This window comes from Tachysurus fulvidraco, chromosome 9 (genome assembly GCF_022655615.1).
Source record: "Tachysurus fulvidraco isolate hzauxx_2018 chromosome 9, HZAU_PFXX_2.0, whole genome shotgun sequence".
NCBI classification, from domain to species: Eukaryota; Metazoa; Chordata; class Actinopteri; order Siluriformes; family Bagridae; genus Tachysurus; species Tachysurus fulvidraco.
In genome coordinates, this window is record NC_062526.1 from 13,503,960 (window position 1) to 13,531,786 (window position 27,827).

The 27,827-nt window shown below is 38.5% G+C and overlaps 1 protein-coding gene and 1 long non-coding RNA gene across 12 annotated transcripts in view; one reads left to right on the forward strand and one right to left on the reverse strand.

The window, feature by feature from the left end:
* Positions 1-1,001: 1,001 nt before the first annotated feature.
* Positions 1,002-27,827, reverse strand: part of LOC113642324 (acyl-CoA dehydrogenase family member 10) — a 33,650-nt gene continuing 6,824 nt past the window's right edge. The window contains exons 1-12 of one of the 11 annotated variants that reach the window (XM_047818224.1): positions 22,753-22,774; positions 21,954-22,087; positions 19,219-19,367; positions 18,621-18,815; positions 16,870-17,028; positions 11,747-11,891; positions 11,471-11,597; positions 11,323-11,388; positions 11,009-11,193; positions 3,025-3,144; positions 2,018-2,182; positions 1,002-1,794 (exon numbers count right to left, since the gene is read on the reverse strand). In XM_047818224.1, coding sequence (XP_047674180.1) covers positions 1,700-1,794; positions 2,018-2,182; positions 3,025-3,144; positions 11,009-11,193; positions 11,323-11,388; positions 11,471-11,597; positions 11,747-11,891; positions 16,870-17,028; positions 18,621-18,815; positions 19,219-19,367; positions 21,954-22,086 — 1,539 coding nt within the window. In that variant the 5' untranslated portion in view covers position 22,087; positions 22,753-22,774 and the 3' untranslated portion in view covers positions 1,002-1,699. Of the gene's footprint in view, positions 1,795-2,017; positions 2,183-3,024; positions 3,145-11,008; positions 11,194-11,322; positions 11,389-11,470; positions 11,598-11,746; positions 11,892-16,869; positions 17,029-18,620; positions 18,816-19,218; positions 19,368-21,953; positions 22,436-22,752; positions 22,775-27,827 lie in introns of those variants that run through there. The other 10 variants (XM_027145742.2, XM_047818226.1, XM_047818225.1 and 7 more) reach the window with 10 other exon arrangements.
* LOC125145448 lies at positions 20,624-25,746 on the forward strand. Its single transcript, XR_007143828.1, has 3 exons — positions 20,624-20,685; positions 25,008-25,168; positions 25,691-25,746. It is a non-coding gene; the product is annotated as an uncharacterized LOC125145448 (long non-coding RNA).

Sequence of the window (27,827 nt, forward strand, 5' to 3'; positions counted from 1 at the left end):
GATCCCTTGTCCTTGTTCCAGTCAGGATTCTGGCGGCTGAATTTTGAACCAGCTGTAATTTATTTAGGGTAGCGTTTGAGACCCCAACCAGCAAAGCATTACAATAATCAATACGAGAAAAAACAAAGATATTGATCAACTTTTCAGCCACCGGGAGTGACAGCATAGAAGGTAATGGTCATTGGCTTACCCTACCAGCTATGTAGCTGGTAGGGTAAGCCAATGAGCATTACCTCCATCTTGTCACTGTTCAGACAAGAAATTTCCAGACATCCATTTTATTTTCAGATATACATTGACAGTGAAAAGACACAGCCACATTAACATAAGGTTATGAATGTCCATACAACTGAGTGTCATCTGCATAAAAGTGAAAGTTGAGAACAAGTGATCTTAAAAGTTGACCGAATGGATAAATGTAAATGCTAAAAAGTAAAGGTCCCAAAATTGATCCTTGAGGAACACCAGATTTCACATCAATATCAGACCTGCAACCACCCATAGTAATGAACTGCTTTCAATTTGAGAGATAAGACTCAAACCAGCTTATTGCAGTACCAGAAACATCAAAAACAGACTCTAACCGAGTAAGTAAAATTGAATGATCAACAGTGTCAAATGCGGCACTGAGATCAAGAAGAATCAAGATCAAGGCAGCCAGAATAGGCATTATAGAAATACTGAAAGACATTAGCTTTGGCCTATAACTGTCACCTCTGAGCTTAGACAGATTCATCATTATTCATCAATAGTACTAAAATCACAATTTGTAGGATGGTTCAACTATAAATATTTGGACTAACTGAGTTAACTGGATTAATGGCAGTCATGCACAGGAAAAGAAAACAAAATCACACAAAACACTGTAATACGACCAAAAACCCCTTAAATCCCTGAGATACTGCAACTCTAAACTATATAATTGTTTCACAAGTTTAGTTTTATATATAGTTTTATATATATTTTTAAGACAATTGATAACATCCTTAAATATTTGCACAAAATGCTTTGTTCTGCCCCACTGGTAACACCACATCTCATAAGAATGTTGTGCCATAACAACCACTGGCCCCATTGTGGATGCGAAACCTAGCACAGCAGCAGCACTGAAATAATTAGAGAATGTAATCTTATATGGTGCAATCAAACTTTATTGTACAGTTCAAACCCTATTTCATTAAAAAACATGAAAAAACTTTTTGAAATCATTTGATCAATCAAAACACTATCACATCATATGCAAGGTACATTTGTATAATAATGCAGTTTTACAAGCATCATCATGCTCTGTTTAGAGCCTTATCAGGTTACAAAGCAGTGTTGAACTTCAGACTGTCAAACATAACCTTGGTAAATGTTGGTACAGCACTGTTGAGTAATGAGAGATTAAGGTCTTTTAAGGATTAATTATGCAAATGCAAAAGTTACATTGCAATTTATTTAAAATACTGTTTTTATACATGAACACTACTAAACAAGGGCAGTTCTACTGCTTTGTCTGAGGATTGATAGGTTGAATAAACTTCTTTCCTCACCTATATAGTGGCTATATAAAGCTATTTTATGGTATACAATATTCGGCCTTCTGTCTAGTATTTACATGTAGCTTACTGAGTAGTACAACTCCCTGATATCTGACTGTCCAGCACAGACACTGATGTTATGTTCTATTGTCATTACCTTCTCAAAGGCTTGCTGCTCAAGGCAAAGCATTAAAGACACGAAAGCCTTCTTTAGTAGCAAAGTCCCATGCCAGGTGTACAATGTCTTCTACTTTGTTTGTGTTTCTTGTGACTTAACAAATATAAGAGCGATTAAATCACTAAACAATAATATAATATAATATAATATAATATAATATAATATAATATAATATAATATAAAAAACATCAAACATTTCAACTAATATACAAATATTTAAATGTCAGTCTCCAGTATCACCAAAAGGCTCTGGAATGCTATAAATAATGTTATGGAAATGGAAAGGTTAATACATAATTATTAATAATAATAATACCTTTGAGTGATGTTTTATAATTTGTCTGTAAGATAGCAGCCTGGCGGAACGAGCAGAAAGCCATGTAGAACTGCCAGTTTGGAATATACTCCAATCCCATTTCTTTTCTATACAGATCAAATATTTCCTCTGCACTTAGGATACCCATCATAGCAAAAAACCTCCCTATAACAGCATAAAATGTCATAGTTCATTTAAGAATGCACTGGTGCTTGTACTGTAATGATAACAAGTAATGTGCACACCCTGTTTGCTTAGTTTTATATTCATTATACTCTCTGGCCAACCATTTATCATGATATTGTTGTTTGAATTTAGTACATGCTTTCTTCTGTGTAATATACCTCATATCTCTTATATTGAGCTGAAATATTAGATTGTTATACAATCTATGTAGTTTTCAGGATATTTTAAGACATTTCTTCATATAATTTACTTATTCAGGAATTAACCACAGACATTTATGTCAGTGTATTTAACTGTTTTGATTCTATATAAAACTGGACACAGACTAAAGATGGCCCAAAAAGTATACAGATTCTTTGCAGCATTACAGCTTGCACACACTGTATATGTTAAAGGTACCCTTTTTGTTTTATTATTTCTCTCAATTCTTATTTTTAAGACACTGTCCATTTACATTTACAACATTTGGCACATGCCGTTATCCAAACATACAAAAGTGTTTTGAAGTCTCCATCATTGAATACATCAACACTGGGTTTTCACTAGGTTACAGACTTAGGATACCATCAACCTATAACTCTGTTTAGGGTTGGGTTTTTTTGGTCTATCTTCTGGGTGAATTGATTTTGCAATGATTTTAGTCCTGACCTGCTGATTATTGTCCTGATTCTTATTTAATGGCAAAAAAAATGTTCATCATTATAAAGAATACATATTGTATATGAAGAACTTATGAAATATGCAACATATGAACAACTTCTGGAGTTAATAGTTGAACTAACACTGAGCGAATGGCTTTTCTGGAATACTCTTGCTCTTACCTGGTTGTGTAGATGCAGTAGCAGGGAGGAAGTGTGACATACAACAGGTAGCCACATCAACAAGCGGGTCTCCTACAGTAGAAAGACTCCAGCCCAGTACTGCCCTCACATCAGGGTTCTCTGAGTCAAACACCAGATTGTTCAGGCTGTAAAAGTATTATAATAATAATAATAATAATAATAATAATAATAATAATAATAATAAATTATTATTATTATTATTATTATTATTATTATTATTATTATTATTATTATTAAAAACATTTTATACTCAAGGCCAATTGATGAAACAAAAGATCTCTATTTGCTGAGAATATTAGCTGTAGACTGATTCTATTCCCATCCCCAAACATTTCCAGATGTATTTTTCCATAGGTCCTGGGTCTGCCCTGGAGTCTCCTCTCATTTCAGAGGATTTATGGGCAATGCAGCTCAAGCCAGGAAAAGGAGAGGGAAAATTAAATAGATAAACAAAACAAGTTTTCCACTGCATCAACACAAAACCATAATAGTAATTGTCAGTTTGTGTAAGAAGAACCTTTATAAGTAAATCTAAAATATGAGAATTTTGAAATGTGTAAGGGCAGCAATCCAGCATTTCAAATATGGTTAAAAATACTTTAAGGTTTTCCATACAAAATATATTAGCAGGCTCATAACCAAACAATGCTGGCCTATTCACCACTAACACACTGTTTTGACAACAGAATAAACAACAATGATTTTCATTTTTATATAAACTGAACTATCATATACTATTACTATATTACATATACTAAGCAGCAATGATGATAGATTTTTGTCATTCTTTGCTTAAGCAACACATACAAAGGCGGGTGCTGCACTGTCCCTAAAGTACAGCCATGGCAAAAAGTTTTAAGAATGACAAAAATATCAATTTTTGCCTCAGTTTTTATGAAGGCTATTTACATATACTGCAGAATGCTATTTAGAGTAATCATATAAATTGCAATTAATTAAAAGTCCCTCTTTGCCATAAAATGAACTTAACCTCCTTAAAATGAACTTAAACTTAAAAACAAAACATTTCCACTGCATTTCATCCCTGCCACAAAAGGACTGCTCATGGGCATAACTGGACCATAGAAAAATGGAAAGTGGACTTATTTAATAAACCACATTTTCTTTTACATCACAATGATGGCCAGGTGCATGGGAGTCAATTACCTGGGGGAGGTAATTGTGTGATGCTCTGGGCAATGTTCTGCTTTCTGCTCTCTTGGATCCTGTCATTCATGTGCATTCATTCTTAAAAATGTTTATTAAGGAACATAAAAAAATGTTTTGACTTGGCCTTCAAATTCCCTAGATATCAATACAATTGTCTGTGGGCATATGGAATGTGCAGGACTCACAGGTTAAAAAAGTTAACACATCTGCTGCTAACATCATGGTGCCAAGTACACACCTTCAGAGGTCTTGTGGAGTCTGTACCTTGACAGTTCAGAGCTGTTTTGGTAGCCCAAGTGGCACCTGTACGAACTGTACGATCTCGGATCGTACAAAACCCTGCAGCGGATAGTGAGGACAGCGGAGAAGATCATTGGGGTCTCTCTTCCCTCTATCATGGACACTTACACCACACGCTGCATCCGCAAAGCCAACGGCATTGTCAATGACCCCACATACCTCTCACACACAATCTTCACCCTCCTGCCGTCTGGAAAAAGGTACCGAAGCATTCAGGCCCTCACGACCAGACTGCGTAACAGTTTCTTCCCAAAAGCCATCAGACTTCTCAATAACTGAACAGTACTATACTGAGCACAACATACACACACATCATCTGTATGGACTGCATAGTCCCTCACAAAACACACACACTGTTTTGCACACTTTTCTGCTGTTTTTGCACATACTGTCCAACATTTCAGCTGTTTTTGCACATATTGTACAGTATCTCAGCCATTACGCACATACTATACAATATTTCAGTCATTTGCTGATTTTTGCACAACTCTATATATTATCCAAAGGACCTGCTGCTATTCTAATGTTACTGCACAAAATATTGTTTGAACATTCAGTATTTACACTGGTCAGTCGGCGCTGTTTCTGTTACTATTTATTGTCTTTTGTGTATTGCATTTTTTGTACTTTTTGTATTGTCTTGTAACTTTATGTCTGCACTGTTTTTTGTCCTGCACTGTCTTTTGTCCTGCACTGTCTTGTTTGTCTTGTCCTGCACTTGTTTGCACCAGGTTGCACAGTTGCACTTTATGTGGCTAAGACTATTCACATGTCCTTAGCCCTGTCTTTGTTTTATGTAGCACCTTGATCCTGGAGAAACTTTGTCTCATTTCACTGTGTACTGCAACAGCTATATATGTTTGAAATGACAATAAAAACTTCTTGACTTCTTGACTTGACTTGACAAATTAGGCAGGTGGTTTTAATGTTATTGTTGCTCAGTGTATGCTGCAAAAGCTTAAAATTAAGTGGGTGAGACCCTATTAGGAGTACTTAATTGGAAGTAGTACCATGTGCATGGATATCTCAAACCTGAAGTTTCCATGGATTAATGTGGTTTTCTGGTGTTTAGGGAGATGCAACAATAGCCAGTCTATCAGTCTATCCATGGCAGGAATGGGCCAAATCTCATTTGCCTTGAATTGCTGTGCCCACTTCTTTACTTCAGATTCCATGATCTGACGTCACATTTTGTATTTAGCTAAGTAACTCTAATCCACCCAAGCATTGCTTGTCCTGCTGGTCAACAAAAAAAAGCCATGAAAATGGGATGGCTTTTTATTCTGCTGCGGCATGAGAGGACAGTCAGATACAATGCCTTGCAAAAGCATTCATACCCACTGAACTTTTTCACATTTTGTCATGTTACAACCACAAACAAAAATGTATTTTATTGGAATTTTATGTGATAAGACCAACAAAAATGGCACATAATTGTGAAGTGTAAGGAAAATTATAAATGTTGTCCAAAGTCTTTTTTTAAAAAAAACCAAATAAATACCTGAGAAGTGTGGCATGAATTTGTATTCAGAGCCCTGATACACCTAACTAAAATCCAGTGGAACCATTTGCCTTTGGAAGTCCCATAATTAGTACATAGAGTCCACCAGTGTGAAATTTAATCTCAGGATAAATACAGGTGTTCTGTGAAGCCCTCAGAGGTTTGTTTTGAAAATGAGTGAACAAACATCATCATAAAGATCAAGGAACACACTAGACAGGTCATGGATAAAGTTGTGGAGAAGTTTAAAGCATGGTTAGGTTATAAAGCAATATCCCAAGCCTTGATCATCTCAAGGAGAACTGTACAATCCATCATGCAAAAATGAAAAGAGTATGGCACACCTGCAAACCTACCAAAACATGGCTGTCCACCTAAACTGACAGGCCAGGCAAAAGCATTAATCAGAAAAGCAGCCCATGGTAACTCTGGAGGAGCTGCAGAGATCCACAGCTCAGGTGGGAGAATGTGTCCACAGGACAACTATTAGTAGTGTACTCCACAAATCTGGCCTTTATAGAAGAGTGACAAGAAGAAAGCCATTGTTGAAAGAAAGCCATAAGAAGTCCCGTTTGCAGTCTGAGACAAGCAATGTGGGGGACACAGCAAACATGTGGAAGAAGATGCTCTGGTCAGAGGAGATCAAAATGTAACTTTTTTGGCATAAATGCAAAACGCTATGTGCACATCCATAAAATATTTTTCTTCAGCAAAGACAAGAACATTGGTCAGAATTGATGGGAGATGGATGGAGAGAAATAGAGGGCAATCTTGGATGAAAACGTGTTAGTGTCCACAAAAGACTTGAGATTGGGGCGGAGGTTGCAGGACAATGCCCTTAACATACAGCCAGAGCTAAAATGGAATGGTTTTCAACAAAACATATTCATGTGTTACAATGGCCCAGTCAAAGTCTAGACCTAAATCTTGTGAACTTGCTGTTCACCGACTCTCTCCACCCAAATCTGTCTGCATACCCTAAAAGGCTTGCAGCTGTAATTGCAGTGAAAAATGGGGGTTGAATACAAATGCATGCCACACTTTTCAGATATTTATTTGTAAAGATTTTTGAACACCGTTCATCATTTTCCTTCACTTCACAATTATGTGCCATTTTGTGTTGGTCTATCACATAAAATCCCAAATTTTATTTGTGGTTGTAATGTGACAAAATGTGGAAAAGTTCTGTGCGGATGAATACTTTTGCAAGGCACTGTACGATTCTCAGAGAGATAGCAGATTTGAAAGCATTCAGTAAAACTACATTGTATAAATATAATCCATGTTGACATTTCTCAGAGAGAGCAGCACATTGTCAACCTGAATACAGCAGATGTGCAAAAATTGGCTACGGTCAGTTAGATTACAATAAAAACACAGTAAAATGTACTTTTCAAAATTTTCAGTGGTTATGGATACAGACTGGAAAGCACCAAAATGTCTAAACCAGGGGTGTCAAACATACAGCCCGCAGGCCGGATTAATGGGAAACCTATGTGCCTCGTGTGCATGCAGCGGGGGGAATTCGGACATTTCATGGGAGGTAAACGGTAAACCTGTTAAAGAATTGCAGTGCCCACTATGGCTGCAGGACCTTGCATTTATGGTTGATATTACAGAGCACTTGAATAATCTGAACAAATGTTGCAAGGACGCAAAAAAGTTGTAACACAGAATTATGACAGCATTCGTGCCTCACACAAAGCTCACGTAATGGGAGACTCAGATGGAAAGCGGTGACCCTGCTCATTTTCCCTGTCTAAGAGCAGCAAGCATTAATCCTGACGTGAGACAGTACAAATACAAGCTTTCAGGGTTGCTGAGGTAGTTTGAGAAATGATTTCAGGTCTTTAGCAAACTCAAGACAGAATTCAGTTTTTCGCTCACCATTCATAGTCAGAGCTTCTGATGTGCACGTTGACATGCAACTTGAAATAATTGATTTGCAGTGTGATGTAAAATTGACAGGGGGCACGGTGGCTTAGTGGGTAGCACGTTCGCCTCACACCTCCAGGGTTGGGGTTCAATTCCCGCCTCCGCCTTGTGTGTGCGGAGTTTGCATGTTCTCCCCGTGCCTCGGGGGTTTCCTCCGGGTACTCCGGTTTCCTCCCCTGGTCCAAAGACATGCATGGTAGGTTGATTGACATCTCTGGAAAATTGTCTGTAGTGTGTGATTGCATGAGTGAATGAGAGTGTGTGTGCCCCCTGCGATGGGTTTGCACTCCGTCCAGGGTGTATCCTGCCTCGATGCCCGATGACGCCTGGGATAGGTACAGGCTCCCTGTGACCCGAGAAGTTCGGATAAGCGGTAGAAAATGAATGTAAAATTGAAGGATAAATTTGCCTTTGTGGTCTTGGAAACATTTTATCAGTATCTCCCACCAGGTTATCCTAAATTAATAGCACTGGCTGCAAAAATGTTGTGCATGCTTGGGACTACCTACCTTTGTGAGCAAGTAATGAACATTAATAAAATGAAGCTGCACTCAAAGCTCACACATAAGCACTTAAATGAGATTCTAAAATTGGCTGCTACTCGGAACATAATGCCTGATATTGATGCACTTGTGCATGCTAAAAGATGCCAGGTTTCAGGGGCAAATTGATAAAATAAATTTGTTTACTTTAAAAAACATTCATACTTATGTATAATTTAAGAATTTTTACAAAGATTTTTTGCCACTTAACATTTTAAGTGTGTGGAGTCAATTCATGTATTCAGAATTGGATTTTAAAGAATTTCTATATTTTGATGTTTGATTTATGTTAACATGCAGAACAGTGTGAATAACCTGTGAATAAATGTTTTGCGCCATTGTACAATAACAGTGTTCAGTTTTTATGCATAATGCACTTAAATAAATGTTAAACTGGGTAAAAGTGTTGTAGAAATTGCACATAGTACTTAGGTTGTTCATAATATATTTTTGTAAAAGGACAATTCATTTAATATAAAGATTTTTATAATTTACTTCTTCTTTGCACTAATACAAAGAAAAAAGTTTACTTATTGTTAGTTCTATGTAATTTTGCTACAAGTTTACTGGTCTGGCCCCCTTGAGATCCGATTAAGCTGTATGTGGCCCCCAGACCAAAATGAGTTTGACACCCCTGGTCTAAACTGTAAAAAAAAAAGATGGCTGCTTTAACCCCTTTATGCCTTGGCCCCCTTTTGCAGGTTTTTCGCCTACATGACCTACCCAACAAAAAGTGGTACAGCTCCCACATACTTTGACACACAGGGGTCTCATTGGAAAGAAGAGATTCTCTAGTTTCAGAAACTAGTTTCAGATTGATTCTAGGCCTTACTGGGTTACAGAGGCTAGAATGGAAGGTTTTCATTTCCGCCTGGGTTGTTTACCTGATAAACTGATTAATCTTATTTTTCTGGAACATGTTAGGGACCAAATAACAACTGAGTGTCATAGCCACATGTCTTGGCTTTCACCAAAAAAAAATTCAAGTCAAAAGACCCAAAAATCGCTTCAATAAAAATATTTTTCTACGGACATGGTCGTCTGGTCCAGCGTTTTTGTGTACTTGTTTACTGTATAACTTTGAATTAAAAGGCTGCATGCTCAGTTTAAAAGGCCTAAAACAAGCAGAGACTCTCTGTCTACTACTCTGCTGTGAAAACAGGCCTGTAACTTGACACCCTGAGCTGTGAGAGTGACAAAAGGTCAAGGATTACGCAAGAATTCTCCTGCGCAGCTTGTTCACGCAGATCCAGGGAGCAGAGAGGGGGGTTGCAGCATATCATTGGAATCGTCTGCTTATTGGCTAAAGAGCTGTAGAGGTCCCGGCCCATTTCATTGCTATTGGAAGGAGTAATTGTCAGTCAAAGGCGGGTTCCCAAAAATGATGTCATGACATCATTGGCTTCCCAGCCGTCTATCTCTGCAATACAAGCACCGATTGGCTCAAGTGAGGGCTTGTTTGATTCATTAGGCCCTGGGCTTTTGAATACCCCAATGAGAAGTTAGAGCAGCAAAACAAGATGATGGTGCACTACTGTTTCCAGTTTTCGGAACACAAACGGAATATTTGCGGCGCGACCAAAGCGTTTTGGATTAAAAGGCTTACAGATTTCAGTTCCTTGGACCTGTGTGGATTTTTGTGGATTATTTGTTTTGGAATATATTACCCCAGTGAAGAAAGGGATGCATCTAAAGGTAAGGGAAAAAACGGTCTAGCGCCACCTAGGTCAGTTTTGTCCAAAAAATTTTTCTAATAGTATGAAGGCTGTGAATCATATTATGCTTTGTGTGTGGGCTTAAAAAAATATTGAGAGTATAAACTTTACTAGGTAAATAGGTTTTTTCGTGTTTTGTAGAGGATTTGATGAATCAGATGAAATGAAGCTTGTTTCTGGGTCATCCCCTAGTGGTCACTTTGACGACCCGTAAGAGGTTTTAAACTACAATAAGCACAAATTAGGAACATTTGGGTAAAGCCCATTAATAAATTCATTCATTTCATTAGTAAGTAACCTTAGCCAGGTTAGGGTTGCTTTATTTTTTTATTTTTGTGTTTGTGTATATTTTGAGGGGGGCACGGTGGCTTAGTGGTTAGCACGTTCGCCTCACACCTCCATGGTCGGCCTTGTGTGTGCGGAGTTTGCATGTTCTCCCCGTGCCTTGGGGGTTTCCTCCGGGTACTCTGGTTTCTTCCCCCGGTCCAAAGACATGCATGGTAGATTGATTGGCATCTCTGGAAAAATTGTCCGTAGTGTGCGATTGTGTGAGTGAATAAATGTGTGTGCCCTGCGATGGGTTGGCACTCCGTCCAGGGTGTATCTTGCCTCGATGCCCGATGACGCCTGAGATAGGCATAGGCTCCCCGTGACCCGAGGTAGTTCGTATAGGCGGTAGAAAATGAGTGAGAGAGTGAGAGTGTATATTTTGATAAATAAAATAAAATAAAATAAAATAGAATGATGCCAGGCTTTATGATCTTTTATGCCAAAACTGGGAAAATTTGCAAATTTCCTACCTGGATCTCTTCGGTTCTCCAGACTTGTGGTTTCCAGGTCTACTCTGTTTATCTGACAGAGAGTTTTTATCATAGTCTCATATACACATCTCTTCCCACAAGAATCCTCTCCTGGTATAGAGTGGTCAATAAACACTCGACCTGGACAGTAAAAGGTCAGGTAAAATGGGGTTCCTAGGACATTGCTAATGGAAAAAATACATAAAAAGGAATGTTAAAACACTAAAACATACTACAATTACACAGGATGCATATTAAAATTACAACTTTGAGGTACATGGGCCACACTAATTCTCCAGTAAATATTTGCTTACCTGGACATCTCATCCTGGTAAATAACACTAGGTACAGGGAATTTGGCCTCTCTAAGAACGTTAAGCCTTCAGATACAAAAAAAATAAATAATGGAAAATATAATCCAATAGAAATAACATGGATGCTCATATGATTATGTAGCCGAACCTGCATTCCTTCTGCAGAGCTTCAGAGCTTCGTTTCTTCTTCAGGACAAACTGATGCTGTCCACAGGTCAACAGGTACGTGGAATCAGTCAAGTAACTCTGGCTCAGGTGTCGCATAATAATGTTTTCTACAAAAAACATAAAGGAAATCACAAACATCCCATTTCAATAAAACCTAACAATTCAATAATGCATTTCATTGAACAAAACATCAGTATGTTTGATGTTAAGTTATAAAATATCTATGGTATGGTTATGGTAATCTCCTCTAAGGTACCTGTAAGTGGCAGCTGAGTAGCTTTCTTGAGATACTGGGTAAGCTGCTGATTCTGGCTTACAGACAGAGTTCCAGAACTATACACAGACAATGGTATCTTCAGGACTTTCTCTAGCTCCTTTACAGCCAATTCATGATCTCTAACCTGAAGAAGAGAAACTTATGTTGAATACTGTAGAGAAACTGCCTTGCAGCAAATCCACACTAATTATAAATTAATAATGCAAATCAACTAAGCCATTGAGAAAAACACGTGCCCAGGGCACTATGTCTACAACAGGTCATTTCGTATTGTAATTCCTCTACTACTGATAGCCAAATTTCCCACCCATTACACATCATATCTTCTAGGGCTGGGACGATTCACTAATCTGTCGATTCAATACTATCCCGATACTTTTGTGCCGATTCAATACATATTGCGATTCTGTAGCTATTGCGATTCATTGTTTAAATTGTGATTTTTGTTTGCTAAATAAAGATTAGACAATGGCAAATACATGATCATATACTTAAAGAGACTGTTTATGAGTTATATTAACAAAAACAATGCATCAAATCTTTCTGAATTTTTATTTCAGGAGCATAAACATACATAGTGCATAAAGAACCTTGAAACATAAAACTTTCAAGTACCAAAAACCCGAATATAATATTTAAATGTTCAACAAAATAACTAAAAACAATACTCTCTGAAATAAAATAAAAGTGCTGTTAAACTGTTCCAATAAATAACAATAAATAAAAAAGCTCCGGAACAATTTATTTAAAATTGAACTAGATTTATTTAAAGATTTATTTATTTATGGGTTACATAGGACACTGCCTGCGATGTCCAGGCATCGCAGCTAAGTGCGACTCTTTGAGCTTTGCTTAAACGTTTTTTATTTCTGATGCAACCTCATCATAGAGTTTAGGCACGACTGTGTCTGCGAAAAGCTTCCTCGATGGAATAAGATACCTCGGCTCCAAAGTACAGGTCATATTTCCAACACCTGCATTTTCCACAACACTAAGGTCGAATGTATTTGCAGATAAAAAGAGAAATCGACTCTGATGCGTTTTTCCTTCTCCGAAGTGCATGGTAATTTACTCAGTGACATCCAGATGGTGTCGAGTAAGGTGGGCACTCAAGTTGGTCGTATTGCCACAATATGCTATCACTGTATGGCAGAGTTTGCATACCATTCTTCCTGACAGTGTGTAAAGTCCGAAGTGTTTCCACACTTGTGATTTAAAACGTGAAGGTGTAGAAATAATTCGGAAAAGAGGTTTGCTCCCCTGCCTCGCGGTTTTGCTTTCTCGCGCCAGCTTAAAACAGATACGACGTCGTCTAATACAAACAACAACAACATACGTTTCGCCCTCTGTTGGAATAAAAGTGATAACGTCTTCCCACCAACTCTCTGGAAAAGTAAAATAATTAAATATATATCAATTCTGAGCTAAACAAATCGATCTCAAGATCGTTTTAAAAAGAATCGCGACAGTTTGGTGAATCGATATATATAGCTTCGATGTAACCAGTAGCATGGGATAGTAATGTTATGAGAGCCTTGATGGCTCCCTCTGCTGGCCTGAAGAGGACCTGGCTGCACTTTATCATCAGGACTCTACTTCCCAGAAACCATTGCACCCCCACCTCAGCACACCTGTTTCCTATTTGCAATCACTTGGACTATTTAAGTTCACTCAGAACTCTTTCGTGTTGTGAATTATTGTTAGCATTCTGTTATGTTCCGTCTTATTGTTAGGTTCCGTCTTTTGCCTTGTTTTGACCTTTGCCTGTTTTCGTGTTTATGAAATGTTTGCTACCTGCCCTGACCCACGCCTGGATTATTGACTACTGTTTTTGGATTTCCTTTGATATTGCTGTTTGCCTGATGTTTGAACCTTGCCTGTTTTGGAAATCACCTAATAAACCAGCATTTGGATCTAACCTGTTTCACGTGCATGACAGAATACTTCGCCATACAAGATCCAGCGGTTTATTGCATCCACCCTGGTTTCATCACTGCATCAGCCATAAACCCAACAACTAAATCCAGCATTCCCAGTAAGTCTTCCGGCACCTTTTCCGACCACTCCTCTAAGGATTCAGCAGTGATATTTCCCCGTTCCAATTGGTGTGTTCCCGTACCCCGACATGTACTGATACAGTGGCATACAAGTTCAAGTGTTACCCCCCTCCACAGAGGAAGAATGGTGGGACAGGTTGGAAGACTTGATGTCTCTCCGCCAACAAGGACAAGCGGTGAGTGGTTTTGCCCAATTGTTCTGGACATGTGTGGCTGGTTTGAACCTCAGCAACATGGAATTAAAGTTGTACTTAAATGACTGTTTGGATGAACTTTTGTTTCAAGCAGAAATGCAAAGCTTACAAATTTTGGACTTTTGAGGTTTTGTCAGCAATTTAGAAAGCCGAACTTGTGGGAAACCCCGGATGGAAAATCCGGTGACAAAATGGCCACCACTATGGCTCTTCTCCTAAACCAGCCACTGCCACGCCAGCCTCTACTCCCAAAATGGCCACCAACACACCTGGCTCAGATCATAAACTATGCCTGAACCCTTGTCTAGGAGGGCAATCAGAAGAGAACGCTTCGCAAGCAAGGCTGCCGTGTCTGCACCTACCCCTAAAATGGCTACCGTTTTGCCTGCACCTGTCTTCAAGAGGGCTACTACCGTATCTGCACCAGCGGTTAAAAGAGCCACTGTCCTGACAACATCTGTCCCTCAGAGGGCCGTTACCATCCCGGCACTTGTTGTCAAGGTGGCTGCCATTCCTGCACCCCAACCACTTCACAAAATGGCTGCCTCACCTACCGCTCCTCTTCCTGCAAAGCCACAATTACTAGCGTCTAGTCTACTGGACCCCCAGATGATGTCTGTACGGGTGTCTAAGAGTCGAAATCCAGTTATGTCAAGTTTAATTATCCCCAGGGCTACAGAGGTGTGTTCTCTCTGTTCCATGCCTCCTGTATTCGCTATGGCACCGCGGTATGCTTGCTGCTCTTCTGCTTCACCAGGCAGTTCCCAACTCTATGACTTGGAACCGTCTGACTCTCCCGAGCCATCTGAATCTACAGAACCTACTGAATCTGCTGCTGAGTCATCTGAACCAATGGAATCATCAGAATCTGCTGACTCACCCAGACCCACTGCCTCACCTGAACCGACTGAATCATCTAAATCTGCTGAAGCATCTGTACCCTCTGAACCGATTGAGCTGAAGTCAGAAAAGCATCCAAAAAGAGCTGAGAGCCAAGGCAGGGTCAAGTCTCAGACCAAAGAATCCAGGACAAGCAGTGGCACAACAAAGGAAAAATCAATAAATTTAACAAGGAGCAGCAAAACCAGAAGCTCTCAAGTGATGTGGGTGTAGATCCAAAACCCTCAGAAATCTCTTCACCTGAGGATATGACAACAGAGTTTCTGGAAATGGAGCATGAGCAGTTACATGAGTTGTCTGCTAGTATCCTTCTGAGGATGGAATTGGGAGGGGAAGCTGATCCACAAAACAGCTATGAGAGTCCAGAGAAGTCTACAGATGACATACTGAAGCCAGCCAAGTTCACTGAAGCCTCTGGAAATATCAAGAATCCCAAGACTGAGCACAGTGTGAATCTGGACCTTACACCCACTGAGTTTAGTTGGGTCGACGGCGCTCTGAAGGACAATCCATCCAAGTCTGCATTAGCCCAGATGAAAAGACTTTGGAGTTGAGTTCGCCAAAATCTGGTCCAAACATTGCTGGTCATACGCCATACCAAATATCCCCTGAGGAGACTTGGGCCTCCAGTGACCGCAGCAGCTTAACGGCTAAGATGTGCTTGGGATCAGACAGTCAGCAAGGAGCATCAAGGAGCATTTCAGAGTCTGGATGTCCAAAGAGTACACAAGAGAGCGACTCCAGTTCTTCTAAGGAAAAACACTCAATGCCTGCTGAAGTTAGCTCACCACAGTCCACTGAGGTTGATGAGTCCCTATCAATATCCTTTGAGCAGGTGCTTCCTATGCCAACTATGAACTCTCTGCCTGGCCCAAGAGGGTTGTTTCTGGGTTCCCTAAGCTCTCTGCCTGGCCTGAACCAACCAATTTTCCTGTGTTATCTGTATTGTGGTTTCTTTCACTGGCTTTGCCACCCCCTCTACCTCCTGTCCCTGTTTACAGGCTCAGAATACCGCCAGCACCGCCCGGGATGGCGATGCTGACCAGTTTCCAGAGTTTCTCTGCAGCACCACCCTGGTCTCCATCCTGCTCTGGTCTCTGGCTCTGCCTGCGGCACCACCCTGGCTTCAAGCTCTGTTCGGGTCTCCGCCTCTGCCCTGGCCCTCTGCTCCGCCCTGGCCTTCAGCTCCACCGGCTCCACTTTGTCCGTTACCACCACATGGACCTGGCCCGCCATCCCGCCCCCTGTTCCCCCTCCGCTCCACCACCCTCCAAATCTACGCAGGAGTGTCTGGAAGCCACTCCTGGGGGGTGGGGGTGTGGTATGAGTGCCTTGATGGCTCCCTCAGCTGGCCTGCAGAGAACCTGGCTGCACTTTATCATCAGGACTTCCCACAATCCATTGCACCACCAGCTCAGCACACCTGTTTCCTATTTGCAATCACCTGCTCTATTTAAGTTCACTCAGAACTCTTTCGTGTCGCGAAGTATTGTTAGTATTCTGAACGTATTATTGGTTCCGTTTTGAACTTATGAATATTTTCATATTCAGATTTAAACTGGTAATAGTCTGAAGAGGAATCCAGCAAACCATCACGAGACAACAATATGGCACAACCAAACTGGATACTGTTACATGATTGGCTGTTAGCGTGTCACTCCCTACCTTGCTAGGTTACCAAAGAGCGAGTGCCTTTGTTAATGCAACCAAACTTGCTTCACAACCTCTGTTTTCTTCTGATCAAGAACTTAAAAGAACGGTAAGAAAAATTAAATTTTTTATTTATATCGATCACGTCTATCGCAATACATATCATTTTATCACCCAGCCTATATATATATATATATATATATATATATATATATATATTACTCACACACACATACACACCATTATAATCTCATAGAGATGGTTGAAACCACTAGGATCTACATTATTGTATTGAACTCACTGTGATACCATGCATTCCTAATTGCCCTGCAGCCTCCACATTGAAACTCAAGTCATCCAGAAATACTGCTTCATGTGGTGAGACTCCCAGTCTTTCAGCACACAGCTGATAGATCCTGAGATCTGGCTTACATAAACCCACTCTGCAGGACTCTATAATCTATAAAGATTTAAAAAGAAAATTATATGAGGAAAATTAAGATACACTGTGATTGATTACAGAAACGAGACAACAATAACAGGATTTATGACATTCATATAACTGATGAGGAAAAAAATCTTCTCCCCAATAAATGCAGCAATGAAATCTAAGGATGGCATTTTACAGACAGAATCTGCCAGGAAGAAACTGCTGATGTGCTTATACAAGCTAACAGACTAATTAGTCTAATTAAAGACTAACAATAAAAGACCAATATTAAGATTTAACAATGTAAAATGTAATCACTGATGTGTTGACAATTTTCAGGAGACATGCATTTAGTCCCCAGTTGTATAATTAAGGTTAGACGTTTACATCCCCATTGCTCAATTTGCAAAATATTAATCCTTTAAAAAAAATTAGAGATCTTAGAAATTGCATAAAATATTTACACATAATCCACAAGACAAAATAATAAATGAACTTACACAAATGAACCAGTTCAAATGTTTACATGTCCTCAAATACTTCTAATACTTGCATGCCTTCTAAATATTGTGTGTTGTTACTTGGATGATCAGTTGGTGCTTTTATGTTATGGAATGCGTCTTCATGAGTCCCTTGTTTGTCCTGAACGGGTAAACCGTTCAGAGTTCTTCAGAAAAATCCTCCAGAACTGGCAGCAACTTATGCCAAAAGCGGCTATATGAATTTAAGATCAATCATTTCTCACTGAGGATAGCTGAAGGACTCATACATGACTATTACAAAAACATTCAGTGGTGCTCAAGAAGGCAACATGATGCATAAAGAGGCCAGGCGTTTAAACTTTAAAGCGTAAATATCTTTTGTAGCTTCTGAAGGGCAGTACTAAACAAAAAAGTTAGACTTTATTTTAAAAATAAAATAGTAATACTTATTATAATAACATATGATAACAAAAATAAATAATGAAAAATAATAATAAGTTTTCACTGATCATCTGTTGTCACTTCCCCCAGCATGCATTATCTGATTTTCTCTTCTACTCTACTGTTCTCTACTGTACTCTACTAGTCGCTCTCTCTCTCTCTCTCTCTCTCTCTCTCTCTCATGCACACACATACACAAAATAATCCTCACATGGATAAATCAATTAGTCTACTCTTATTGAGTAAACATACAGAGTCAAATTCCAAACCTGAAACCTTTTGATTTTTAAAAAGTTTCAGATAAATAGTTGCGTGGTCGCATGTCGTCTTCCATACTATAATGTATGCACATGGATACATCATATCCATATTCATCATTATGTAGTTTCCAAAAATGCACTGTGACAGAATTAGACTCTGTGTTATCCAGAGCACCAGAACAGGATTGTTTTCAATACTGTATCTAAACCCATTCATTTACATATACATTTCTGGCATTTAGCAGACACCCTTATCCAAAGTGACTTTTTTTATTTCAGTTTATACAACTAATCAATTGAGGGTTAAGTGCCTTGCTCAGGGGCCCAGCATTGGCAGCTTGGTGGACCTGGGATTCGATCAGTTATAAAACTGAACCAGGAATAAAATATAAATCTTGTTTCTAATTTTCGCTAGAGCAATAATAGCTCATTCACTTACAACGTCAAAGAAAGAGGTATTTAGAGGGAGGTAGGACTTTCCTCCAGGCAACAGAAAGTTGTTGCTAAGAACAGCAGTCTTGAACCCCTCGACACGAGCACGCTGCACAGCATCTATCATAACAGTCACAGGCTGTGACATGGAGCCTCCAGTCAGCGCGGAATGCAAAGGGCCGATATGGACCTTAAAGCCTGCCTGGAAATAACAAACAGTTTATAAAATTTGGGTTCCTTTACACCAGTCCATGTCCAGTCAATACAATTTTCCTAATTCAAATCCATTATAATCACTGAATTTCTATATGCAAATGATTTTTGCCCAATTTATATAAATAATCAAATGTTTTAACTGCTGTAACTATGTACTACATTTACAGCATTTGGCAGATGGCATTTGGCAACCTTAAAAAGAGTGAATTATAGTTCAAATATCTAATTTATGTAACTGAGCAATTGAGGGTTAAGCGCCCTTCTAAGGGCCCAGCAGTGGCAGCTTGGTGGTGCTGAGATTTGAACCTTCCAATCAGTAGTTCAGTTCAGCTCAATACCCAGAATGCTGTAATCTACTGAAAAGAAAAGGCCAACAATAAGAAACGTACAATTTGACTGCAGTCCCGACTAAAGGCTTCCACAAACTCCTCCGGCCCCAGCTCTCCTCTCATATATTTGCTCCAGGAGTTGTTATTGCCCCCTGTCTTTATAGCTTGTCCTATAGTGCCAGCAGGGACGAAATTCTCATTTTCCCATTCTGTCAAAAAAGTGGCAAATAAGTCGACATTTATATCACACACAGAGAAAACGTCCTGCTGAGCTATGACCAGTTAAACAAGTGGTTGGCATTATGACAAACTTACTCAGATAGTCAAAAGATACTTTCACAATACACGTATTACAGTCAGTCATATACTTAATGCTCAATAAAACTCACCAAGAAAACATCTTTATAAAACTGCACACGTTTTAAAGAAAAGACTAATGACACTAGTTTATTGCTCTTTATAGTATTATCTATATAAAGCATTTAACTATTACTTTAAATTACGTTGTATTTATCATTAAATCTGTGCACAGTACTGAATATAAGTGATACTGCCGTACAGCAGTCAGAAGTTTACATACAAGTTGAAGTCATCATTTGTTAAACCCTCCACAGCAGCTCCTGATAGGCTACCTGGTGTCAACTGAAGGTCAGTGGTGTAGTCTAGATTTTTGTAGTGAGTATACTGTGATCCCCCCCCCAGCCTCCTATGCACCCATCCTAGAGTGACACCCCATAGGCACCACCACACTCACTAATGCATAAAATATGCATCTACATGTAATTTAGAGCATTATTAAAGACTGCTTATGTGTGTTGGAAAAAATCTTAGTAGAAATAATTAAAATATTATTCCTTACAATACTATAACCAAAGTAAAGTATTAGGCCTTGCAAAATATTACAATTGCTGTCATAAGACATATGTAGGTGATGTTGTAGGCCAAAGATGTTTATTGCAACCAGATTCGGGGCTGTTAGGCCTAGTCAGTCTGAGCACATTTGTAATAACAACTTATGTAGAAGGGAAAATACCATTGTTCCCAGACCTTAGCTCATAAATTGTTATGGAAAATGAAGAACACCATGGTTCTCAGACCTTGGTCCATAGCAATAACATGTTATGTAGAATGAAAAAAACAGTGGTCCACAGACCTAGGCCCTGAGAACTAAAGGAAGGAAAATCCATATATGGGCATGTGGTGCTCATAAACTTGTTGTGCAGACTGAAGAAGGCCCAGGTGTTTAGTCTGAGGTCATGAAAAATAAGGGGAGGAAAATCCATAAATGGGCATATGGGTGAAAGGTAATGGGGAAATAAGGGGAAATTGGGTCAGTGTATTTAGAAAACATAGGAGATGATTCCGGTAAATAAGGTGATATGGCACCTGGGCTCCTAGGAGCGCCAGGGTATATATTGAGAAGATATCTGAGGTTTTTTTTGTTTCTTCGGGGGCGAAGGTGTGTGTGTGCGTGTGGGGGCGCGTGTGCGCGCGCACGCGGGCGCATGCCCGTGTCCGCGGGTCAAGGTGGGTGGTTTTTATTTTTGCAAGGACGTCGCGAGAGTTCTTGTTTTTCTTGATTGATTTTGCATGACATGCTCTTTTTGGGGGTTTTCATTTGTTACTTTGAATTTGGCAATTTGTTACTTTTAATTTGGCAATTTGATACTTTTAATTTGGCAATTTGATACTTTGAATTTGGCAATTTGTTACTTTGAATTTGGCAAATTATAATTTGTTGGCTGATTGACCATAATAAAGAAGTTTGCTCATTCTCATCCAGGTCTGAGGAGTTTTCTCAGTATTTTTGTAGTAATTATAGAGTTAACAGTGAAATTTAACTAAAGGCCTAAGAGAAGAGATCACCCTGTGATGTGTCGACTTGGAGACCGGCTCTGAGTTCCGACATGTGTTATCAACATTCCAATTTATTATAAGCAACAAAAGAGTCAGCTGATAAAACCTGTGCTCCAGGTCCCATATTCATATAACATTTAATGCTAAATGTAGCTCTTAAAGGTAAAGTTCACCCAAACATGAAAATTGTGTAGTTTCTTTCTTCTGTTTAACACAAAAGATGATATTTTTAAAAATGACACAATTTTCATTTTTGGGTGAACTATACCTTTAAGAGCTACATTTAGCCTTAAATGTTATATGAATATGGGACCTGGAGCACAGGTTTTATCAGCTGTCAATTTTCAATGTACATTTAAGAGTGAACAATAAACATTTGTTCAGTTTTATCACCAACACTCTTTCATTGCAGAACATTGTGAACTGGTAGTTTACAAAGCTTTCCAAATACATTTGTACTTATACATTGTTACGTATCCTCACGCTTTTTAAGTGGGTATACGGAAATCCTTGGCCTTTCCTAGTGGGTAGACTACACCACTGCTGAAGTGCGTAGACTACACCACTGCTGAAGGTGTACAGTAAAATAGAACCTATATTGTCATAATCTGAAAGTCTGCTCAGTAAGAAAAAAAACACTTGACATCAAAGATGAGTTATAAATCCATGCCTTAAATAATGCTTTTCAGTTAAGGCGGCCCGCCTAAGCTCGGAAGCCCTACCACCTTAACTAGGTCGTCCAAAATATATATATATATATATATATATTCCGCTGCACAAAAGGCCGTCAAGTGCATCTCGGAGAATAGCGCAGATGTGCTTCACACCGCGAGGGCGCACTTCTTCTAACTTTAACAGTCTATAAAACTTTAAATAATGTTGGTATTTCTAATGGTACGAGAGGACAAGAACATGTAGAACCCATGTAGCACTCGTACCTGTTGCTTTAGGGATCGGGGAAGGGATCAAAACTCCAAACATGTCAAATATGATAGCTCTGGGGCTGGAGGAAGAGCAAACACGGCGATGAAAGGGTGGCTTGACACGGAGAAACCACGAAACTCCTGTCATCCTGCCCATGTAAACAATGCCTTGTGTTAGTCACAGGCAGCAGAATAACCAGACTAATATCCTCCTTAACATTTGAAGCATACAAGCTATATAATGTTTGTGTCCTGCAACCAGCGTGACACTGTTGCCTGTTTAAGCGTAATCAAAATCATATTAGATAAATATCTGCCAAATTATAAACACACACCTGATGCTTTTTATCCTTTACCTAAAGTGAGCCTTTAACGCACTGAGCCTACAACAAGCTAGCTAAACTTAAATAGTTTATAGTAATGGTGAATAAGAGAGAACTGAAACACGGAGCGCTCACGTGATAATATTGCAGGACGGGAAAGAAAATAGAGGATTCAAAATAAGAGTAGCTTTAAACCGATAAACGTATATCTATATGTAATTACCGTCATTTGCACACTCCTTATTTACAGTTTATTCGCTTATATTCAATTATTTCGCTCTGGTTATAACGAAGTGTAAGAAAAGTTCTTGTTTGAAAAGTGAATAAAGACCATGTTACATTGTTTAAAATGTCCAGTACATCAATATGGCTTAATAATCAGCCTTGTGTAAGGGCCAGAACTATGGACAGAGAACTTTAAAGGAATTGGACATCCTAGAAAATGTCATAATATGATATAGGAAAATCCCAGTTTTAGATTTCTGACCAACCTTCAATAGCATCATCGTCCCTGAGCTCTTACAAGAGAAACCCCTGGCAAGCAGCACCGAAAATGACTGCGTTTCCAGTGATGTATCTGTGAAATTGATCCGATTCTCAGATGACATTACCATAATTGACACCACCAGGGGGTAACAACTAACCTTCTGGTGTTGTACTGTTCTCTTTATATGTTTTGCTATCAAGCGTTAATATAAATAAACAGCAAGGCAAACTCTGTTCAAGAGCCAGGAAATGAGCACCTTGCTCCTTTAATGATAACTTTGCAATTACTGGGCAAACCCACAAGTCAATGAACCGGTAAAACTGTAAATGAAAGTAAGGAAATAACAAAGCTTATTAAAATGGAGAATAGCATTATACTCATCAACAGTGTAGTAAACAGAATCTACACAACAAACTGCTATATCACATTAGACAAGTGGCTAATGTAGCACGCAAGCGCAGATCAGCAATAACAAACATCTCCAATTATAAAGTGATTAAACTAAACATACACTTTAATGTTATGTGCCAGAGAGCTGAATTATTTAAAGTAGACACAACCGGTGCTTCTGTAGCATTTTGAAGAAAGATTATCGTAGATGCAACTCAAAAGCGTGCACTATAGCTACCATGCTCGCTGCCATAGATATCTACATCTAGATTTCGCCTTGGGGTTCTAAAAATGCGTCAAAACCGCCGCCATCGTGGAACAGGGGTCTTGTACTTCAAATTCATGGACGATGCCGGACTTCTGTGCTGCGTTTGGATGTTCAAATAAACGAAATCTAAAAACCAAACAGCAAGGGATTACATGTGCTGGTCATATAATTAGAATATCATCAAAAAGTTGATTTATTTCACTAATTCCATTCAAAAAGTGAAACTTGTATAAAATATTCATTCATTACACACAAACTGATACATTTCAAATGTTTATTACTTTTAATTTTGATGATTATAACTGACAACTAAGGAAAATCCCAAATTCGGTAGCTCAGAAAATTAGAATATTAAGAAAGACCAAAACAAAGAAAGGATTTTTAGAATTAGTATGAAAAAGTATGAACATGAAAAGTGTGAGCATGTACAGCAATCATTTACTTGGGCTCCATTTGCCTGAATTACTGCAGCAATGCTGCGTGGCATGGAGTCGATCAGTCTGTGGCACTGCTCAGGTGTTATGAGAGGCCAGGTTGCTCTGATAGTGGCCTTCAGCACTTCTGCATTGTTGGGTCTGGCATATCGCATCTTCCTCTTCACAATACCCCATAGATTTTCTATGGGGTTAAGGTTAGGCGAGTTTGCTGGCCTATTAAGAACAGGAATCCCATGATCTGTAAACCAGGTACTGGTAGCTTTGGCACTGTGTGCAGGTGCCAAGTCCTGTTGGAAAATGAAATCTGCATTTCCATAAAGTTGGTCAGCAGCAGGAAGCATGAAGTGCTCTAAAACTTCCTGGTATATGACCTTGGACCTCAGAAAACAAAGTGGACCAACACTAGTAGATGACATGGCACCACAACCCATCACTGACTGGGGAAAATTTACACTCGACCTCAAACAACGTGGATTGTGTGCCTCTCCTCTATCTCCAGACTCTGGGGCCCTGAAATGCAAAGGAAATGCAAAATTTGCTTTCATCAGAGAACATAACTTTGGACCACTCAGCAGCAGTCCAGTCCTTTTTGTCTTTAGACCAGGCGAGACACTTCTGACGCTGTCTGTGCACTTCATGCTTCCTGCTGCTGACCAACTGTGTAGCTATGGGTGACATCTAGGTGTAGATATCTATGGCTCGCTGTTACCTGGTTACCCAACATGCTCGCAGAGACACGTCAAAATAAAAGTCCTCCTATACAAAGTTACACATAAGCAGCAGGTAAAGGTAAATGGAATATGAAAAGCATATTGAACATTAAGCAATTACAAAAATGAGATGAATATAAATGCAAATGTACATCATAAATTATACACAGCCTCTAACAGAGACAGAACAGGTGTAGTTGGAACAACCTTCAGCTCAACACTCTTAAAACCTCAGGAGGTACACATTGGCATCAAGAAACACACATCTCATCCCTCCCACTCATCCTTTATAAAAACATAGTGGAAACTGTCACTTCATATGGTAGTGATCTCAAATGTGAGATGTATATAATATCCAACAAAAAGAAAGCTCAGCATAAGATGGATGATAAATATATATATATGTATGTATGTATACAGATTCTTACATCTATCACTATCTGATTTGGTGCAGCCTTCTCCACAGAAAAAAGGACTAGACTGCTCAGCTGTTTGTCATCACTTGAAGACCTGTCTATCAACAAAATCTATCAGGCAAAGATAATAACAGGAAATTCATTAGTGACACCTCCCACCCTGCTAATGCCCTATTCCAACAACTACCATCAGGAAACGGTGATGATGATGATGATTATTATTGTTAATAATAATAATAATACTAATAATATTATTAATATTATTTCTATTTATTAATATTTCATTAATCACTGCTATGATTACTTATATATCACCCCTCTATTTATTGCTCCCTGACATCTGAGCTGCTATTTCTACCCCCACTGTAATGTAAATTACAACTGAGCCTGCAATTTATGATTAAGGTTGGTAATTGTACTGTGTTGTCTGTGATGTGTGTTGAATGTAATATGTTGTGATCAAACACCAAGAAATTAATACATGTAAATGTAAATGATAGTAAAAAAAAAAAAAAATTTTTACACTTAAAAATTATTCATTCATTCATTCATTCATTTTCTACCGCTTATCCAAACTATGCATGCACAACATTTTTGCAGCCAGTGCTATTAATTTAGGATAACCTGGTGGGAGATACTGATAAAATGTTTCCAAGACCACAAAGACAAATTTATCCTTCAATTTTACATTCATTTTCTACCGCTTATCCGAACTTCTCAGGTCACGGGGAGCCTGTGCCTATCCCAGGCGTCATCGGGGATCAATGCAGGATACACCCTGGACGGAGTGCCAACCCATCGCAGAACTTAAAAATTAGGTGTGAGTAAAATGAAACAAAATGACTAAAATAAATGTTATAAAATACCTACATCACATATATTACCTCTGTTAAAGTTATGTGTCAATATTATTAATATACACTATTTCTGACTACAATATCACACGGATGATGTAATGTTCTCATATCTTCTTTTTCTAATTGTCTGTTAACCTTGATTGTGACAATGTTGACTGTAAAATATGCAGAATACAAAAATAAATTGAGTGAATAAAGAAGACAAATGAAATAATTAAGATACATATAACTATAGTATAAAGAGATTGTAGTATAGGGTTGTATTAAATTGAACTTAATTATCACTACTTCATGCCATTGTATAGTTTATAGTGTAAGTGTATAGTTTATAATAATCATGTATACATGAACAGACAGAACAAGCCCATATATTTGAATAAACAGGACAGTGGATCTTGGCAATGCAAACATATAACAGTTTTCTCTCTTTTAGTCTCAGGTTTTCTCATTTTTGTTGTGATCACTAGTTTACTGATTCCAGGTGGTTTCAAATAATTGACTAAGCCACTCACAGATGATGGCCTGCTTTATGTATAAATACAAGCAATGGTATGAATTAAATATATATTTTCAGCAGATATGCATGTGATATTTAATTATATTTTATATATTTTTATATTTGACAAATAAAAATTACAATGATATGAAAAAACTCTGTTAGCATGAAACGATAACATGTAAAATAACTGTTTTTATGCCAGTGATAACCTGCCATCTGAGTGATATACTGTAATTACTATTTTGCCATTGATACAACATTGTGGATTTTTTTTTCCACAAATCTGTAATCTAATATGTTTTTTACACTGTTTAAAAATCATTGTATTTCATTTGCACAGAGCATTGCAGCAGCAGAGTCTAGTTTAAAATAAATTAATTTAAAAAAAAAACTTGCAGATTTCTGTTAAGCTATCCTAAACAAATACAATTAATGATTCCCAGATTTTGTCATGAATGTGTTCATCTTATGCATGAAAGGACACACCTGTCTTTTTTTTTTTTTTTAATACTCTGTGTTTTTCTTGCTTCCCCAAGGAAAAAACTGCAATTTTGCATGGTTTGGTGGACTTTTCATGTAATTCTGTCTGAAATAAGACTCCTGTAAAAGTATTTTTCCCTTTAATGTGTACTTTTTTCCTTTCTTGCCAGATGTCAAAAAGAAGTGCTCACTTTTCAGTTTTTAACCTTATGTAAAGTTTGTTGTTTTTTATGAACATAAACTAGAGGCTCTTAGTGGAATTTCCTTGCATAGCTTTCTGTTAGCAGGTGAGGCAGCAGGACTCATAACATCTCTTCCTTCTTTCAAAAACTCCCATATAGTGTTTTTGTTCTCATATTTACCCATCTTGACTGGACACCTGGTGTTGCATGCCATGCCATGCCCTGTGGGTGACCACAGAAGTAAAAATCAAACAAAAGAAAAACCCACCTCTAGAGATGCACTTCACACATTCCAGACATTTTTCTGTGTGATGCAAATAACTCTTAATAAATCTCAGACAAAGTCAAGGCAGTTTAGTCTATAGTTTGGGATATGAGAGAGATATAATGGTCATATTCCATCAAGGTGACAGTTTTATTACCCCTGGCAGCTGCAATGTCAGCTGGTATGACAGCTGTTATGACAGCTGTCATTAGTGATATGAAATTATTAAAGGTTAAAGGTTATACCTTTTGGTGTGGTAGATATGTCTTGACTCCAAGTCAAGTCAAGACCTCCCACCAACACCCCTCTCATTTCATATTGTTTTAACACCATCGTGCTTGGTTCCCATAGACAGGTGACAAGTACTTAAAACAAGGACCTATGTTCTTTTTTTTTTTTTAAATGGTGTTTTATGACCCCTCAGAGGAAGCAGTGTTGTAAAACAAGGTAATATGTTTTTTGCCTTGTTCCTGTAGACAGGTGACAAGTAATTAAAACAAGGACCGATGTTTTTGGCTTGTTCCCGTAGACAGGTGACAAGTACTTAAAACAAGGAGCTATGTTCTTTTTTTTTT